General features: G+C 38.0%; 1 protein-coding gene across 1 annotated transcript; it reads right to left on the bottom strand.

Annotated features, from left to right (window-relative positions):
- Window positions 1-2834: 2834 nt before the first annotated feature.
- On the bottom strand, window positions 2835-17453 carry LOC118272208 (uncharacterized). Its single transcript, XM_050705132.1, has 2 exons — window positions 16196-17453; window positions 2835-2938 (listed from the first exon to the last, which is right to left on the bottom strand). Exons 1-2 carry the CDS (start codon window positions 17451-17453, stop codon window positions 2835-2837), a joined length of 1362 nt encoding a protein of 453 aa, XP_050561089.1.
- Window positions 17454-17818: the final 365 nt, after the last annotated feature.

Here is a 17818-nt window from a genome sequence, read left to right as displayed (position 1 = left end):
AGGCGCGAATGATTTCTATAGGTAGTTTCAATATACCAAAAGTTCGTATGTATCTTTTTACGTTAGTATCTTTTTACTATTAACTTTTTAGGTTTGTCAAAAATGTTGAGTATTATGAAAAATCAGGGAAGTGCCATAACAGGCGTTGCACAAGAGGTCTCCAGGGTTGGTCTACTAAGAGGACTCAGTGCCTCCTTTAGATGTATGTTGGCCACCGGGGAAGTTTTAGTGAGGTAAAAATCACACTCTCCCTAGTTTTTCTCCCCAAAAAGCTAGGTGCCTTTTGAAGGTTTTCCCAAAATAGGTAATTTAAAAAATCTTTTATCAATATAAGTACCTAACAAAATGAGGTTAAAATTCGAGGGCTAACTTACTAAATTCCTAGTAAATTACCAGTAAGATTCACGCCTATAATTCTCTACATATGGTACATTAGTTAAGACATAATATTCTTAGCTAAAACCAATATCCAATCGCAACTAACAGCGGGACGTGTCGAACAGTTTATCGCCAGAGGCTCGGAGTGTTCGTCGTGTGCATAATACAACTGGCGGCGACCGTCGCACTTTCGCGTTTTGAGGGTTAGGCCAGGAGCTGGGAATTTGATTAAGTTGAATATCTTATTTATTATGGAAATGCTTAGAAATAAAAATACTTTTAAAGCTCGGTTTAGTTAACTCGTAAAAGATAGGGACAGAAAAGAGAAGCATGTTACTTACATCAAAAGCGTGTGACAGCCGTAGTGGTGTCGTGCTTATATTAATATCTTTATGATTGGAAGTTGTTCACGCTCTCAAATAAAATAATATTAAAAATGTGTTTTCTCTTCTCGTCTTATAATAACTGAACGAAACATGAACATGAACACCGCTAAACGTTAGCGTAAACATTTTTAATTATAAGTAAAAAAATGTAGTTCAATTTTTATTTCCATTCACTGCTAAAGAATTTACACTGTGAACATACTTAAGTAAAAAGAGCAAAAGTCCGATTAAAATAAAAAATAAATATTACTCTGTAGCTCCAGCTCCCCGGCTAAAATACCATCAGAGACGCTGAGAAGTAGACTCCTAGGTACAAACTTGTACCGAGCCGGCCGTCCAAGACATCTGCCGAACTTGTGCACAATGTCACCGACTGTACTTCATTAGGATATATCGCAGACTTAGTTTAATAACTCACTTACGAGAGGTACCGTCGAATTAATTTGAATTCCGTGTTCGTTACTCCGGAAAATGTTCTGGAATTTCGGTTTGTAGGATTGTTGGGTATACAATACAATACATAGTTACCAAATTGAGGTATGTGTTTGTTTGTAACTTATGTATCGGTTTTATGGGTGAAACTGTTTGAGAGATCTCTTCAATGACAATAGGTTAGATGACTAATATAAGTTTTTAACCCGACATGGTCACTATTAACATCATTAGAACTTAAAACGGGATATTTACCATGTTTATTAGTTTTTGTGAGTTTCCGATATTTTGGCACTGTTGCAAGCGCCATGATCACAGATGAACTCAGTTCATGATGGTATTCTTAAAAGAGTGGTACTCACCCGATCGAGAGATCGACTCCTTAAGTTGTGTGTAGTACGTAAGTTGTAACACCAATTCTATAATACTAAAACACTCGTAACACTTAGAACATACAAAATACGATATGCATATTCTCTTGTTTATAGTGTAGGTAGGTAGGTAGTATCCTCAGAAGGCAATATACATACATAAGTAAATATCACCCCTAGATCTTAATAGTCAAACGTCTATCCAAGTGGCCTCCTAACTAATTTTGAAACACTGCGTCTCACACACCTGCATGAGAACTAGGTGTAAGGCTGCGTTCACATTGGTTGCGTGTTAGTATCGACATTAATTAATTGACACCTTGCGATTTGAAATTTTAGTTTAGTTGTGATAGAAATTGGCATTTATATACAGTTTGTCTTACCAGTAGCCCGCAGTGCAGTGGTTGGATACGAATATGGGCAGTATGTTAATCAGTGGATGTAAAAAGTGGGTGAACATTGTACAGTGGCATACATACCGTAATATGTACCTCTGCCTACTCAGTCGGAGATAAAAGGCATGACGATGCACATACTAATTGCAAATGCATATTTACGTTATCAGCGGAAATGCAATTACTGACGATTGATTTACATTTGACTAGATGTTTATGTATTGATCTAAGGAACGATATTTAAGATACAGAAATTAAGAAATTTTAATCTGAATTTTTCCCACACAACTTACAATAGCAAATCAAATACCAAACTTTTGCCAACATTTTAAATCCTTACATTTTCCAGTCTACAAATAAAAACATATCACAGTCAAGTCGCATCAAAAAACAAAACAGTTTAGACGCACCCTTCACATCCATGCAAGTACTCGGTGCTCACGTAGTACCTATGTTCATAAACTTTACCCTATCTATGTAGTGTTAAAATACACCTCAGGGAGATAGTCTGGTCCAAGTTATAGCCAACAAATTGATCGGCCCGACGTGCCTGCACGTCAATTTTAGGAGAATAAAGCATTTCCCTCTCTAGTTTGGCGTTTCTACTGATAGGTAATGGATTTTCTTGGTATGTGCTTGGGTTAGTTTTGTTTCGTGACGTTGGATTTTGATATGAGGCTGTGATATTGTTTTGTGAAGACATTGCTTTATTGAGTGTGTTTCTAAATATAGATTTTAAGTTATATGCTTGTTATTTGGTTGGATTACATTGAGATTAATACTAAAACCTTCTTCATGCGAGAAGAGGCTTTGGTCAATAGGCTGTTGATGTGATTTGGTTGGATTTAGAAATTCCCGGTTATGGCACATAGTTAAAAGTTGAAGTCAATTCGTTTAATTTCAATTGTGTCCATTATATGTTTATATCTAGAAGCATCTTCTACTGTGTGCAATGTCTTGTCTTCTATTTCAAGGACTAAAAATGTAAATAACCAGTATCCCGATAACAATAGTGAACATTAGATTTTAAGCCATATTATAAATCACATTAAAACATAATTTTATTAAAACTTTCGTGAGATTATTTCCATATATTTTTTTAAAACACTCTAAAATTATATTTTTAAACATTATTTATAAAAATAAAAAACAAAATAACATTTAAAAATATAAAAATAGGAGCCGACCAGTAGCGGGAGCATGGTCCAAGCTACCGGTGGTTAGGGCTCCAGAGACAGAAACCTCCTCACAATACGTGCCTTTTCGAGGAGTACTGCCTTCTGCATCAGGCCCTTGATCCATCCGCCCAACCCCAGCCTCCTAAGGTGGTTGTCGAGGCTGTTGATTATTGTTAATTATCGTGAGATAATTATTATGTTATCGGCTTACTCACGTAAATGTTTTATAACAAGACATCCCCACTAAAAACCTTATCCAAACACCCCCACAAGCCAGTTACACTGTAAGTCCAAATAAAACCTACTACAGTTTCCAATTGGCAAGTTAATTAAGCATTTACACTATCGACAACCGAAGCGAGCCTGTTCAATTACAACGAATGGCTTGCACGACTGTGAATGAGCATTTAATTGAAAAAAAAGAACTAATTTCTACAAGTAACTTTGTCCCGAGAGTGTTATTGAATGGAAACCCTTGTTAACAATGAGTTATTCGGTTGTTACCATCTTTTCATTCTTCTTTGCTTTTTTGTGGTTTAAATAATGTTGTGGTGGCAATTCAATATGAAGAAAAGAAGTACGTAGTGACTGGAGTCACCCCTAGATCTCATAATGTGGTGGTCTGGAGTGTGAAATCGCCAACCCGTATTGAGCAAGCGTGGCGATTAATGCTCAAACCTTCTCTGTGGGAGAAGAGGTCTTTGGTCAGCAGTGACCACTTATAGGCTGTTGATGTGATGATGATAATGACTGGAGACTACAGAATCCACTACATTTGTCACCATCTCTACTCTTCCAAAGTAAAATATAGCCGTTAGAGAACTGATAGTAGAGCTTAGTGTATCAGAACCATAATAAAATTAGCAATTATTAGTTCGCAGTTTCTATTGAAAAAGTCTCAATACTACGATTGATCTCTCAAGCTACGTCTAAACATTCTATCCACATACCTTTGTAAATAAAACTCACTATCATTCGACCCACGGGAAGTAAGATATCGGGCTAGATAATTCATCCAATATCTCCCCCTAGCACCCAGCCAAAGCGAGATCGCAATTTTTCCAATTTTCACCAAACAAGACGCACGACAAAGTAAAATGAATTCCACAGTAACCTTTGGAAGTGAGAATGATAAAATTGGAAAATATGTACGCAAACCTCCAACAATTCCATTTTGCTTTACAATACAACTTTGCATCGGGTTCGTCTTGACGTGGCTTTCGATTACACCGGAGCGAACTTGTTTCTGCGAAATGTCTTGCGAATTTAGGACGGGAGTCAGACGTGTCAGACGTTGATTCATTCATCAGACACGGATTTCTACTAAGTAGTATTACCAAGAATCATGTTTTGTTTATCATTATTAAATTCTAAATACAATTTCTTAGTCATAGTCAAAGTACAGTAAGTATTTTTAGTGTTGTTGTTTTTTATAATTGAAATAGGATGACGTTTGGTTTCTATCTCGACTTAAGGCAGTTGTCCCACTGGCAACGATGAACGAGTAACGAGTAGAGCTAGAACTAGCAACGAGTTAAGCGAGACGTGGCGAGCGAGTGTGTAGTTCTGATATTTGTGTAGCTCGGCTATAAGCGAGTGTGCGAGTGAGGCGGGCGATTACTCGCACTACGATACGCACTGTAGAGAAATGACCACTGGTTGCTCGCTCGGCGTTTGTTTTAATCGCTTGGCGAGTGTTTCCGAGCGAGTGTTATCTTTCATAGCTCTTGTCGCTCAGCGACAAACTAGTGAAGCGAGCACTCGCCGGCAGTGTGAACAGTCAGCGATCAACTATTTGTATATGCATCTCTTTTGTTTACACGGAAAGTATATCTATTGTACGTTTCTTGAGCGAGAAAATAGCCGATAGTTAGTCGTTCACTCGCCGTTGGTGGGACAACTGCCTAAGAAACTAAATTATTTTTCGGTAAAAGTATTTTGCTTGATAAAGTTATTGCTTTTCACACATTAATCTTGCCATAACAATTATGTAAGCGAGAATGAGAAAATTGCTCACTAAAATGAAATCAAAATAGAAGCCACAGACTACACAAACACATTTCGGTGTAACAAGCACCCGTTGTACACTCTAGACATCTTTGAATGTTCCCTAGTAAGGCGTAGAGCTGGCTGACGAGAAAAAAAGAAAAAAAGGAACATGGCCATTATTCTTCCAGCCATGGCAATGTTTCTCGACCAGATGTAAGACGGTTACAATATCTCAGTATTGTGATGTTTTCATTGTGAACTTTAAATATTAATAAACAAGGTGGTTTTTTATTTAACTATATTTTATTAGGTACTAAGTTATATTATAATTCATCATTTATTTATTAAGAACCAACAGCAGTCAATAATCAAAGATCAGAACACCATTTATATTGTCATATATCATCCACCACTTTACTTAGAACACCATTATATACATCTTGTGGTTGATACTATGGCGACAATGAAGAAATTCAATAAATAAAAAAAAACTTTATTAAATTCGTACCTAAACGTAGTAAGTACTCAATATCGTAACTACTTCTTTCATCATTTTTTGCAATTTACCAAAACGAAACTCTATCTAGAATAGAAAAAAAAAATCAAATATATTTAAGTAAGTACTTATTCACAAAACACAATCGATACCAATACCCCGAGACCTTTTTACGATGATTGTAGCAATAGCAAAGAATATCAGAATGATGAAATACATCACTTTATCGGGACAAAAGCAGACGAATATACCGAAATAGACTTCTATCGTAATATGAAACTTGTCGAAATTATTATGTGGTACCCTTCTCATCTGCTCACACCCCGTGGTGAAGGGGGAATGATACTTTATTGTCGGTTACTCAGAGAGGGTCCTGAAGGGATTGTTGTGACTCGCGTCTGCAATATTGTTGACTGTATCGAAAGGTACTCTGCTCAATATACTTGTTTTAGACAGTGGAAAATAACTTGAGAAAAGTTTTCGTGAAATTGTGTTTGTTTCAAAACGTCTGGGGTATCTATTCTTAGTTATTCGTTTTGAATAATAAGGATTCAATTTCCATTCCGTTGAAAGAAAGAGAAAGTTATGTCGACAGTAATTAATACATTAATTATGAGTGTGATTTTCCACCAGAGATGTGCCATGTAGCTATGCACATTATGCATACGCATTCATAGAACGCATCTTTCCATTTAAAAAACATATCTTAGTTGAACCCGTTTTTACAAGTGCTAAGCCATATGTAGCAATCAATATGATTGGTGGAAGTCAAACGCATTCACAGCAACGTAGGACAGCACATCTCTGGTAGAAAAGCTCTAACCCCGGTCACGGGTGACAAGCGAGTCGGACGATTTACCTTCAACAGTTTTAGGTACATTCTTCCAGTGTAACCCTAAAACACACAGAACAGATAATACTAACTATTAACATTAACATTACAATAAATCAATAACCAAGATCTAAAATAGCCCCAATATCACCTTTCCAAATTATTCTTTCACCATTTATTTCACCGAGATCTTTTTAAACTATGCAGACAGTGTAAGATTATGGACAGTACCAGTCCCTAGTCCCTGTGGAGAGTCTATATAATTGAACGCATACATAATTTACTGACTTTCCGACTTGGTTGAGCAGCTAATTATATTAAAGCAAACTCCGCGACTTGGGACACCGCCAGTGAGACATACGGACTGGGGCATTGTTTAACTAATTACAAAAAATAGTGCCGAGTACTGAGAATAGGTACAGTGAGTTCGTTAAGATTGAGCTTGTTTTGTCTTGTTATACATTTTTTGCTTGTCTTTTTGTGTCAGGAGTTTGTTGTGTTTTGTAACGTCGAATTAAGAATTGTAGTTTTTTTGGCGATATTGCTACAGGACTTCAAGTATTCAAAACTTAAAGATTTATTGTACGTGGGGACTTCTATATTTTGTATAAAACACTTGCACTTCGTCCACAAGTACCAATAGTTTGACCTGTTTGTTTGGTTCAAATTTAGTAATTGGAATTTAACCCCTTTCCTGACGTCCAATCGATCTGATATTTGGTACACACTTTTAATTGTCTACCATACAACATAACATTTAAAAAACCATTTATTATAAAAACAATATTTTTATGTTATACTACTTTTGTTTATTAACACAAACAATCTACAACCAACTTGACATACACACAATTCCTCATTACAATAACCTACAAAACGAACCCAAAAACCACACACCACCTTTCAATTAAAGTGTAGTAACTGCCTCAAAAAGAACGCGACCACATTTCTTTTTGAAAAGCCCTTCAGCTTCGAATCTAGGGTAACGAACAAAAGGCATCTTTCTTCTCACAAAGCTTCTCATCTGGGTTGGCTGTGTGTTTCTCAGATGTCCTGCGTTCATTTCCAAGGGATCCACATTACTCGACGAATATTCGCTGCTTGACGTTACGTCTGAAATATAAAAGAGGCATTCTCTTGAGCGCTGCAAGCTGTGTTGATGTTGGAGACCGTTTGAGGTGTGTCTGCTTAAGGGTTTTGTGGTTTGAGTATTAGTTTAGTCACTTTTTAGTACAGATTCTCGTTGATAATAATCTTTAATCTTGAATTTATGGCTAAGTCATTTAGCTATTACTCGGTTCTGTCTGCCTATATTGTACTTTGAAAATTAAGAGAGCAAACGCAGTATGCAACAGCCATTGTCATACAGTTTTTGTTATACAGTTTTTATTTAACTTAGAAATGAAAATATCAAAGCCTAAGTATATGTAGGTATAACATAAAAAGCAATATAAATCTCAAAACCAACAAATAAAATGTCACCGTTCTTCAAAATCGAACACTATGTAACCTCCAACAGCATTAATTCCAAGCCACGCAAATTATAAAGGAAGCCCCAATGGGAACGACGTCGTTGCTACAATATTTGCGCTCGTTAAAAATGCCAGAATATTCTATAGAACGTTGCCTTTAAGCATTTTCTGAAGCATTGTTTAGATAGATGAGAGAAAATGGATGCTTAAGAGCATTCAAGCGTTTTACTTTATTTATTATCTGCTAGTTTTTGTTCGCTCGCGGATTTGTGGTATGTGGTTGAAATATTTTTGTGAGAGATTGTGGGATGGACTTAATATTATTACATGCGTGGCTTTGAAAAGAGATTAAGAAAGAATTAACCCTTTTTTCCCAAGATTTGTTGGAAATTCCGCTGTAATAGTGGATGATAAGGTAAACTATTACCTGAGAGATTGTTAAAATACTGATTTTTGACACTCTCTTAAGTACTGAGTTTTTTTCGATTATCGAAAATTTCTTCAGTTAGTAGCACGGAGTCTGAAACTGTGGTCAGTGTTTGGCAATAGGCTCACCCTATAACATGAGACTTATAACACAATTGGTGAAAAGTGGGTATACATGGTACAGTGACATTAAGTAATGTAACTACACATTGCACCTCTGTCTTCCGCTTGGGCACAAAAGACATAATCTTTGTAAATGTAAACATTGTTTTTCTCCGGAATATTTTCATACAAAATACCAACATAAAATATTATTTAAATTAACTTTTAATGTAAATATAAACAAGTTTAGTTTATGTACGTTACAAAAGTTTTTGCTTTGAAAATCATAATTATAGAAAATGAGACAAATTAAACGAGCTACCTACGCAGATGATTCCGGGAAGTATTCTAATTAAAAGTACTTGTAAGCAAAAGTTAATTAAAATTTTCTTTCTTTGAAATATTAAAGTTGAATAATGTAGACAAAATAGGAATGATGTTGTTGCAAAGTTATGTGTTAATAATCATTATCACGTATTTTGTCGTTTCAAAAGAGTTTTGAGGGTTCGTGGTTTGAATGATTCAATGCAATGATTTGACCTTTTTAGCTTTAGAACGTTCGTATTGTAAACTTTCAACTTAGTCACTAATAACCTGGGTGTCTTCAATTCCCAAGTAATTATATTAAGAAGGGCCAGATTAAAATTACCTTTAACCGACGAGCATGCATGTAAAGATTGATGACTGTTGATGAAGCAATAGAGCTATGTCAGATTTGTAGCTATTGGCATTACATTGTCCGTGCCTACTCCTTCTGCTATGTTTGTATATATTAATTATTTTCAGGCATCCTACATCGTCAGCCTCATCATCGGACACATGTAAATTCGTGACCAAACACTGAATGATCAATTATAAAAAAAAAACATCCCAAGTGCACACATACAACATTCACATTACCAAACTTCCAACTAACATTTGTAGCTAAAACAAAGTACCGCATAAATAAAAATCAAACAACAATATCCCACCAAAGTTACTCCACACTCTAATAGTCTGTAGCTACTCCTTGTCGCGAGGATCATAATGAGGAGCCAGGCAAGTGAGTGTGGCTCGGAGACATGCTCAAATGGATGAATAAAAACTTGGTAACGAGTGGCTACGATCCTTTGCGGTACAAGGCGACCGTGCATTGTGTTTCGAGTAGTATGTGGGCGGTGGTTCGAGGTAGAAGAGGTAGCGGGTTAGGTTGTATGTTACATAACATTGTGTACTCTTTGTAACAGTGTGTTACTTTATCATGAGATAAACTTCACTAACCGCCTATTAACTGTTTGACAAAGAAGTCGGTAGCAGCGTGACTGTTGCTGTCGTGTGTCGCGGAATGGTGCTGATAAATATGGGCCTCTAGCATGACTTAAAACTAGTAGTAGTCAGTTACGAGAGTAAGTCAATAAAATAATAATTAATTATGTATGTCTCACGAAAGTTATAATAAAACAACTGTAGACTAAAGGTGTTAAAATTTTTCTACTAAGACAATGCGTAGTAAGACAGTTTCCTTCATAAGCTGTATGGTGTATTAAACGAATATTCAACTCACTTTTCGTATATTAAGGGTTGACTTTTTACTTTTAATTCCTTGAGAAAATCGAAAAACACAATCATTTTTTATCTTACCTAGGCTCTAACTTGTAAATTTGATCAAAGCATTCTTAATTTTTTATAATAACTACGGTGAGACATACTAAACTAACAAAAAAATTAACACTTTCATCACACAAATATACTGAGTGAAGCACTGCTAATTTCTAGTCATTTACGAGAGGGACTTTTCCTCATGAGCAGCCTACAGCCATTATGCTGTGCGACGTCGCTGCGTCCCTCTGTGACTCGAAACAAGTAGTGATTTTCTCAGTACATTTTTTAGTTAACTTAGAGCATTCTTCTTCGTTCTTAGTTGTTATGTCGTATTACATAACTGATACAATAAATTTTCTAAAACTAAATTGTTTTCTGTTTTCATTTGGAATAATATGAATATTGAATTAAACAAGGTCTACCGTCCCGCGTATTGGTACAATAATTTAAATTAAATTTTCATGCAACTTGACATGTGATATTAGAGCGCGGCATCAGCTTTGGTAATGCAAATGTTAGAATTATTAATTTTGTGCAACCAACCAAATATTAGATGATTTGAATAATAAATATATTACGTTTTATTGTTTTGGAACGATGTAACATGTTTACGTAACGTTAAAATTATATAAATTAAAATATTATGACTAGGAATGCAAGTCAACAATTTTGTCAGAGGCCAAGCCTGTTAACTAAACTAAATTCAATCATTCAAGACATTGTACCTAATTTAAACGTAACATAGAAGTAGAAAGTGGATTGGTGGCCAAACGCATAAAACATCGCTACTTACTAGCTGTAAACAGCTCATATAAATACTTATTTGTTCTTGAATTTAAAAATATTTAGAGTATGTAGATCTTGAAACAGCTCAGCAAACTTAATTATTGGACTGAATTATTGTAATCACTGCAATCATCATCTGCAAATCACTGCAAACTCATAGACATGAATAAACATGGTAAATATCCCGTCTCAAGTGCTAATGATAGTATTAGTGACCATGTCAGTTTAAAAACTTATACAGGGTGTAAAACTTATACAATTTTGAACAAAATACCCATATACTTCAAGAAGCCCTGATGAATACAGGTTGAATAGAATCTCTACAAAAACTTTCAGCTTAAAATACGTTTAAAAAAATTAGTACCAAATACATGGTATCGCATAGTTCTTGATTTCAAATCATACAAACGTGTGTCACAACACTACAAGGATCACTCGCTGATATTACGAAACATTTCTTATGTCAATCTGATCGCCTAGTACCTGTCTAGCTAATTTTGAATCGCGCACCGGCGCGATTTGAAAAATACATAACATCATAACAACGACAACATGAGTTTAAAAAACCCTTTCCGTATCGTTCGTTATGTTATCTAGAAACCGTGCACTTGAAATGTATACCCCCTTTTGGTTACACGTTGTATAATTCAAGATCGCATATCTCCTCTAACTTAGACCACACACAAGTATAGGACGTAGGTACTAGTTGAAACGTCTTTGACTCGCGGCAGCATTGGAGTCTAACCATGCAAATTATGAGCCAGGTACACATTGACGGCTCGCGCCTTGCCTGTGGTTTGTGTGTTTGTTATACACGGTCGTGTATTCTGGCTTAAGTTGGTTAACACGGCTAGAACAGGGTTATTTACAATAGGAGAGGTATATGTGCAAGTGTGTTTGTGTTTATCGTTCGTGTACAGGTTTAAGATGGCCGCGTCTTGTCAGTGTGTTTGTTTTAGTAAAGGATTAATGGTAAAGATAGGGTTTAACTTTTTATTGGTATTTGTAAAGTATGAGTAGATTCCGATATAGTTTATTGTACTTGTTTGTGAATCGGTAATAAAGGAATGTATAGAATTTCAATATTTCCTATAACACATAGTTTGCGATTATGTTTGCAATCTTTTTTTCGTCCACCCACTTTAGAATTTTCTCCTGTGTCGGGTGCGTGTATACGCATACATTTCTGTCCAAAAGCAACTCGGGCTTTGAAGACACCCAGGTTATACCCATCAGGAAACATAGACTCCGGCAAGGAGTTCCACTCCCTAGCAGTTCGCACAAGGAAGCTTGAAGCGAAGCGCTTCGTGCGAGTGGGTGGGATATCCACCATGAAACGGTGACGCCTCGCCGATTGTCTTGTGGTTCGATGATGGAAAGGACTAGGAGGAATCAAGTTGTGCAGTTCCTCCGCACACTCTCCGAAATGTATCCGGTAAAATTCACATACACATGACTACCAGATTCAAAAAACAATTTGTGGATATTTTTTTTCGAAATACCGAAAAAAGCCCAACAATAATATGTCTAATGACCGGGAATTTAACCCGAGACCCCTTGTCCGGCAGTCACACTTGCAACCACTCGACCAACAAGGCAGTCTACTTAATAACTTAAGTTAGTTTAAACTTCAGTTTATTAATAACTTAATACATTTTTGTGTATTAAATATTCTCTTTCACACTCCCTCTCCCTCGTCTTTCAGATTACAAGTCCAGCTCTAATATAATTTTAATTAATATTTCTGAAAGCGAAATGTCCAAATGTTTTGCTATGTTTTAATAAAAGTTGTAAATTTTATGTTAATTAATATAATTACTGAACATTAAATGGAATTATTTTTCAATTTTTATTAAGAATCAAAACATTAGCAACAACTGTTAACTTTCGAAAGAAATAATGTGTTTGATTTTTTTTGGTTTATTGTTTTTTGTTAATTATTGTGCTATACGTAAAGAAAGAGATAGCTATAGAGTATTTTTCGACTTTGTAGTTTCCAATAATGTAAAAATTTTATTCCTGTTAAATATCTCTATCATTAGCATTTGTTTCTGTTTGTTAGTCAATCACGCTAAAACTTGGTTACAGACAGGGTATGAGTTGCCTTGGGTGTTAAAATACTTTTTATCCCACGGAAGTGCGGTCGAAGCCGCTGGCAGAAATTAGTATTTATTAATTCATACAACACAAAATGCTTTATTATATTCGCACATTATTTAATCTTCATGTTACTGACATACGCACAGACTGTAATTATAATATTATAAATTACTCGTATTTACAACTTACTATCACATAATTCCACGAATTATAGAGTTGTCAAACAAAAGTTCACTTTAATACATTTTCTTAGAACACGTATTTGTTCGATGGGAGCACAAGACGATAAGTTTGCCTCGTTAAATCATATAATTAAACTAAATTAATTAGAGTAGGGAATGTGTTAGCAAACAATTAAACCACGGTTTAATCTTAGCTGATGGATTAAAGCATTGTTAGGAGGCAACCATACTGAACGTTTGACGTTTTATTTGTGATAATAGGCTGACAATCATTAAAATATTTAATCCGTCTATCAGATAATAAAATATGTTTTTTTTTTATTGTAAAATGACACTTACGCTTGTTTTAATTACTGTAGCGTGTCGCCGACGTTATTTTGCATAATCTATAGCGAGGGCCAGATTTTAATTATGGTATTAGTGTTCAAAAGTTGGTAGGTTTATGGCTTGTCCATTACCAGTTTTGTTAAAAATGTTTTCCTTGCTACATTGTTTAGTCAGGCGTATTATTTCGAATATTATGTAACTTACTCTTATTCGAGGATTTAAGTAACGTACTTTAAATGTCAAACAAATGAAGTATCTTGGAAGTGGACAAAACACAAAATGGTTTAAGTTCGTTGGTGAAAATTCTATTTATAAGTCCTTCTTTTTTCTAGATCATAAGATTCAAAACTGGTACAATTTTCTCTTTCCCCGAACTTTTCTATTTCGGGACACATGGTGCAATAATAAACTAAACAAGGCTGCCTGGAGCTGCTACTAAATAATATTTTGGCGAATGCTGTGTGCCTAATGAGAGCATATTGAGAATTAATTTTCACTGTATAATGAGGACGTACACTTCACTTAGTGCGTTGTGCATCTATTTCTCGCTTGTTCATCAGAAGTAGCGTGTGCTGGGAAAATTTAATTTATCTCTATATTTATTTAAAATTCTCTAAATTTACATTTTTAAATAATATTTAAAACACACAATATAAAATAATATTTAAAAATATAAAAATAGGAGCCGACCAGTAGCGGGAACATGGTCCAAGCTACCGGTGGTTAGGGCTCCAGAGACAGAAACCTCCTCACAATACGTGCCGTTTCGAGGAGTACTGCCTTCTGCATCAGGCCCTTGATCCATCCGCCCAACCCCAGCCTCCTAAGGTGATTGTCGAGGCTGTTGGGTATTAATCCGTTGGCCGACACGACTATCGGCACAATGATAGCCGAATCCACACTCCACATGTCGACAACCTCGTGAGCCAAGTCAAGATATTTTATTTGTTTATCTTTTTCAGCTTTCACGAGGTTCTCGTCATGAGGAATGGTGATATCGACTATCATCGCGCGGCGCGCTTGCCGATCTATCACCACTATATCAGGTTTATTGGCTACAATAGTCCTGTCAGTGATGATAGATCGATCCCAGTACAACGTGATATGGCCGTTTTCGAGAACTGGATCGGGCACATACTTGTAGTATGGAACCTCAAACTCAACAAGTTGATAGTGCAAAGCAAGTTGCTGGTGGATAATCTTGGCCACCTGATTATGTCTATGCAAATATTCACCATTAGCCAAACGACCACAACCAGAAATTATATGTCTTATGGATTCACCAGGACTATGACATGCCCGACATATGTCAACGGTCCCATCCTTAATAATATATTTCCGGTAGTTATTCGTAAGGATAACTTCGTCCATAATTGCACAGACAAATCCTTCAGTTTCACCAAAGAGATTACTGAATCGTAGCCAAGATACGGACGCCAGAAAATCTACACTGGGTCCATGAAGGGCCCGGAAGAAGCGTCCGTGGAGCTCCTTGCTATGCCATACCTCCTTGCGGTCATTGACGCTTAATACCACAGGTTTGCGCCAGTTCTCTTTTGCTAAAGATAGTGGAGTGAATCCATTGTCCACTGCTGCTACTTCTCGATGCATACCCTCGTTTACTTTCAGGAAATATTCCCTGAGGTTGCACACCTCACGGTTATGAAGGGTCTTAGCATTTAATAAGCCTCGACCCCCACACTTCCGCGGGATGTACAACCTCATGATCGATGAACGAGGGTGATGCATACGATTTGCAGTCAGCAGTGTTCGGACTCGCCTATCCAGGGCGTCAAGTTCAGTCTGAGTCCACTTGAGTATACCAAAAGAATACATCAGGACCGGCATGACCCAACCGTTATAGGCTCGCACCTTGTTTCCGCCTGATAATGAACTTTTCAGCACTTTATTCAGGCGGCCAAAGAAGCGTTCCCTTAACGATTGTTTCATGTCCGGTCCATTAATGCCTAATCCCTCTGACATACCCAGGTACTTGTAAGTATCATTTGCGGAGAGCGTTCTTAGTTTTGTGAAATCTGAGAGTTCTAGACCCTCAGATTCCACAATCCCTCCTCGCTTCACATGCATGACAGCACATTTATCTACTCCAAATTCCATTCTGATGGAACTACTAAATTTTTCAGTTATTTTCAGTAGTTCCATCAGTTGTTTATTATTTGGAGCAAACAACTTGAGGTCATCCATGTAAAGCAAGTGGGATATGACTAGACCCCTTCTTCGCAAAGGATAGCCTAGCCCTGAAGCCTCCAATAAAGTACTGAGAGGATTCAAGGCCAAGCAGAACCATAGTGGGCTCAGACTGTCACCCTGGAATATTCCTCGCACTATCCTTACAGGTTCTTCACTCCCTTGGATTTGTCTACATCCCGGATAGCAAAGCACAGTACTCCATTGCCTCATACATGACTGCAAGAAGGCGCGTAGAGTTGCATCTATCTTATACAACTCCAGCACCCTCATGAGCCATGTATGTGGCACAGAGTCATATGCCTTTTTATAATCTATCCAGCATGTAGACAAATTCTTTCGGGACCGACGAACCTGTTGGCTTACAACCATATCAATGAGGAGTAGCTCCTTAGTTCCACGAGACCCCTTCCTACATCCATTTTGAGATACAGACATAATGGAATGTTTTTCAATATGTTTTGTTATTTTTGTTCTCAAAATAGATGTAAGAAGTTTATAGACCGTTGGTAAACATGTAATTGGTCTATAATTTTTGGGTTCAGTGGAACTACCTGATTTATGGAGCAGATGGGTAACGCCTGTTGTTAGAAATTGGGGCAACGATCCAGCTTCTAAAGCTGCCTGGAACTGTGATGCTAAGCGAGCGTGTGAACTGGTGAACCATTTGAGCCAGAAGTTGTGCAGCCCGTCTGGCCCCGGTGATTTCCAATTTGGGACCGAACAGGCTGCACTGCTCACATCAGAGGAGGTGATTATCACCTCCTCCATCTCTGGCACAGTTTCACACCCTCGCTCAACATCACAAATCCAGTCATCCTCTGTGTGGCTAACAGGCACCGACCAGATGTTGCGCCAAAATGTGTTAGTGGCTTCATCATCCGGTCGCCGCCCATCAGTCACATCTTGGTTGGATCGTTCCCAATTTCTATATACCCATCTCTGATCTCTTTGGAACATGCGATTCTGAGTATATCGCTCAACTCGTTTTTTGTACCGCCTGATACGATTTGCCCATGCGTAGACTTTCTGCTTCAGGAAGTCGATGCGCTCTGTAACACGCGACATGTATTCATGAGGACTGGTTTCAGTCCCCACAAATGCACGTCTTACAAAGCGCATCACTCTAGGACGAGTATTGCCCTCCCTGAAGCAGGATAGTTTGCCGATAAGCACCCTGGCCTCACTGATACGACGCTCAATCCTGCACTGCCAGGCTGGTACTGCTGGTTTTGGTCGGACTGCTGCGTCAAGATTCGAGAATCTGACGTTAGCCACTCGACAAGCTGCTACCGCCCCACAGTACAGGATCGAGTGTGTATCATAGAGGTTTTCGCTACTTTCAAAATATGTTTTAAGTAGCGAATCCAGAGCGCTTACCAGCGCCCTATTTTTTCCACACATGGGCAAACGTGGCAGTTTTGGTTTTAAAGGAGCAAATCTATACTCACGAATCGCATCCTCCAAAGCACTCCTCAGTCGTTCATTGCACTGAGTACTTACTTGTTCAACCCTGTCGTCCTCCACTCCAGCGGCAGGAGTGGTCGGTGTCACATTTTGTGACACTGTAGGTGTTTGTGCCACCTCTTGTGGTGGGGCGGGGACGACACGGTTGCGCAGTGCTTCTGAGCGTAGCCGATCAAGTGCAGCCTCGTCCAATCTACGATTGCGTTGGATGACCCGCACCTGATCCGAGAGTCGTTGAGCCGAGACGTTGACGGATGGTTCGAGTACCTGAAACATCGACAGCATCCTTTCACGGTACGCAGTGAGGTTAGTTCCTCCCTCCGTAGCACCGTAGTACGCGCGCATGACGTTCTCATTTATTGTTTGAGTCCATTTCATGCGCCGCGCACAACCACCGGTAGCGGGGACCCGTCCCGGGGTCTGTTGACCCCTGGCTCCCAAGCCCGTCGGTGGCCGGCCTCTCCTCGGCCGACGTACAGGTGGCGGCGACGTCGGTGGGGAGAAATTTCGTCGCTCGAGCTCGACGCAACTACTGTCACCGGAAGTTCTTCGTGGTTGGGTTCCGGTGACGGCGAGGCGGAGCTGAGCGACGAGTCCGGGGATGGTGGGTGTGCGTAACGTCGTCTTGCTCTCGTCAACATTGATATTTTACATGTATAATATAATATGTTTATCAAAAAGATTTTTGGCTTCTCCTGTCAGTGTCAGCA

This window comes from Spodoptera frugiperda, chromosome 26, assembly GCF_023101765.2.
Source record: "Spodoptera frugiperda isolate SF20-4 chromosome 26, AGI-APGP_CSIRO_Sfru_2.0, whole genome shotgun sequence".
Taxonomy (NCBI): Eukaryota; Metazoa; Arthropoda; class Insecta; order Lepidoptera; family Noctuidae; genus Spodoptera; species Spodoptera frugiperda.
Note: the sequence above shows the minus strand (reverse complement) of the source record. Positions and strands in the feature narration are given on the sequence as shown.

Excerpts from the sequence above, each read along its gene's own strand:
- LOC118272208 (XM_050705132.1), bottom strand. The coding sequence starts at position 17,453 with ATGCGCGCGTACTACGGTGCTACGGAGGGAGGAACTAACCTCACTGCG. Across the intron at positions 2,939-16,195 it reads CCATCTGCTCCATAAATCAG|TCCTTGAAATAGAAGACAAG; the intron begins GTAGTTCCACTG and ends TTACATTTTTAG.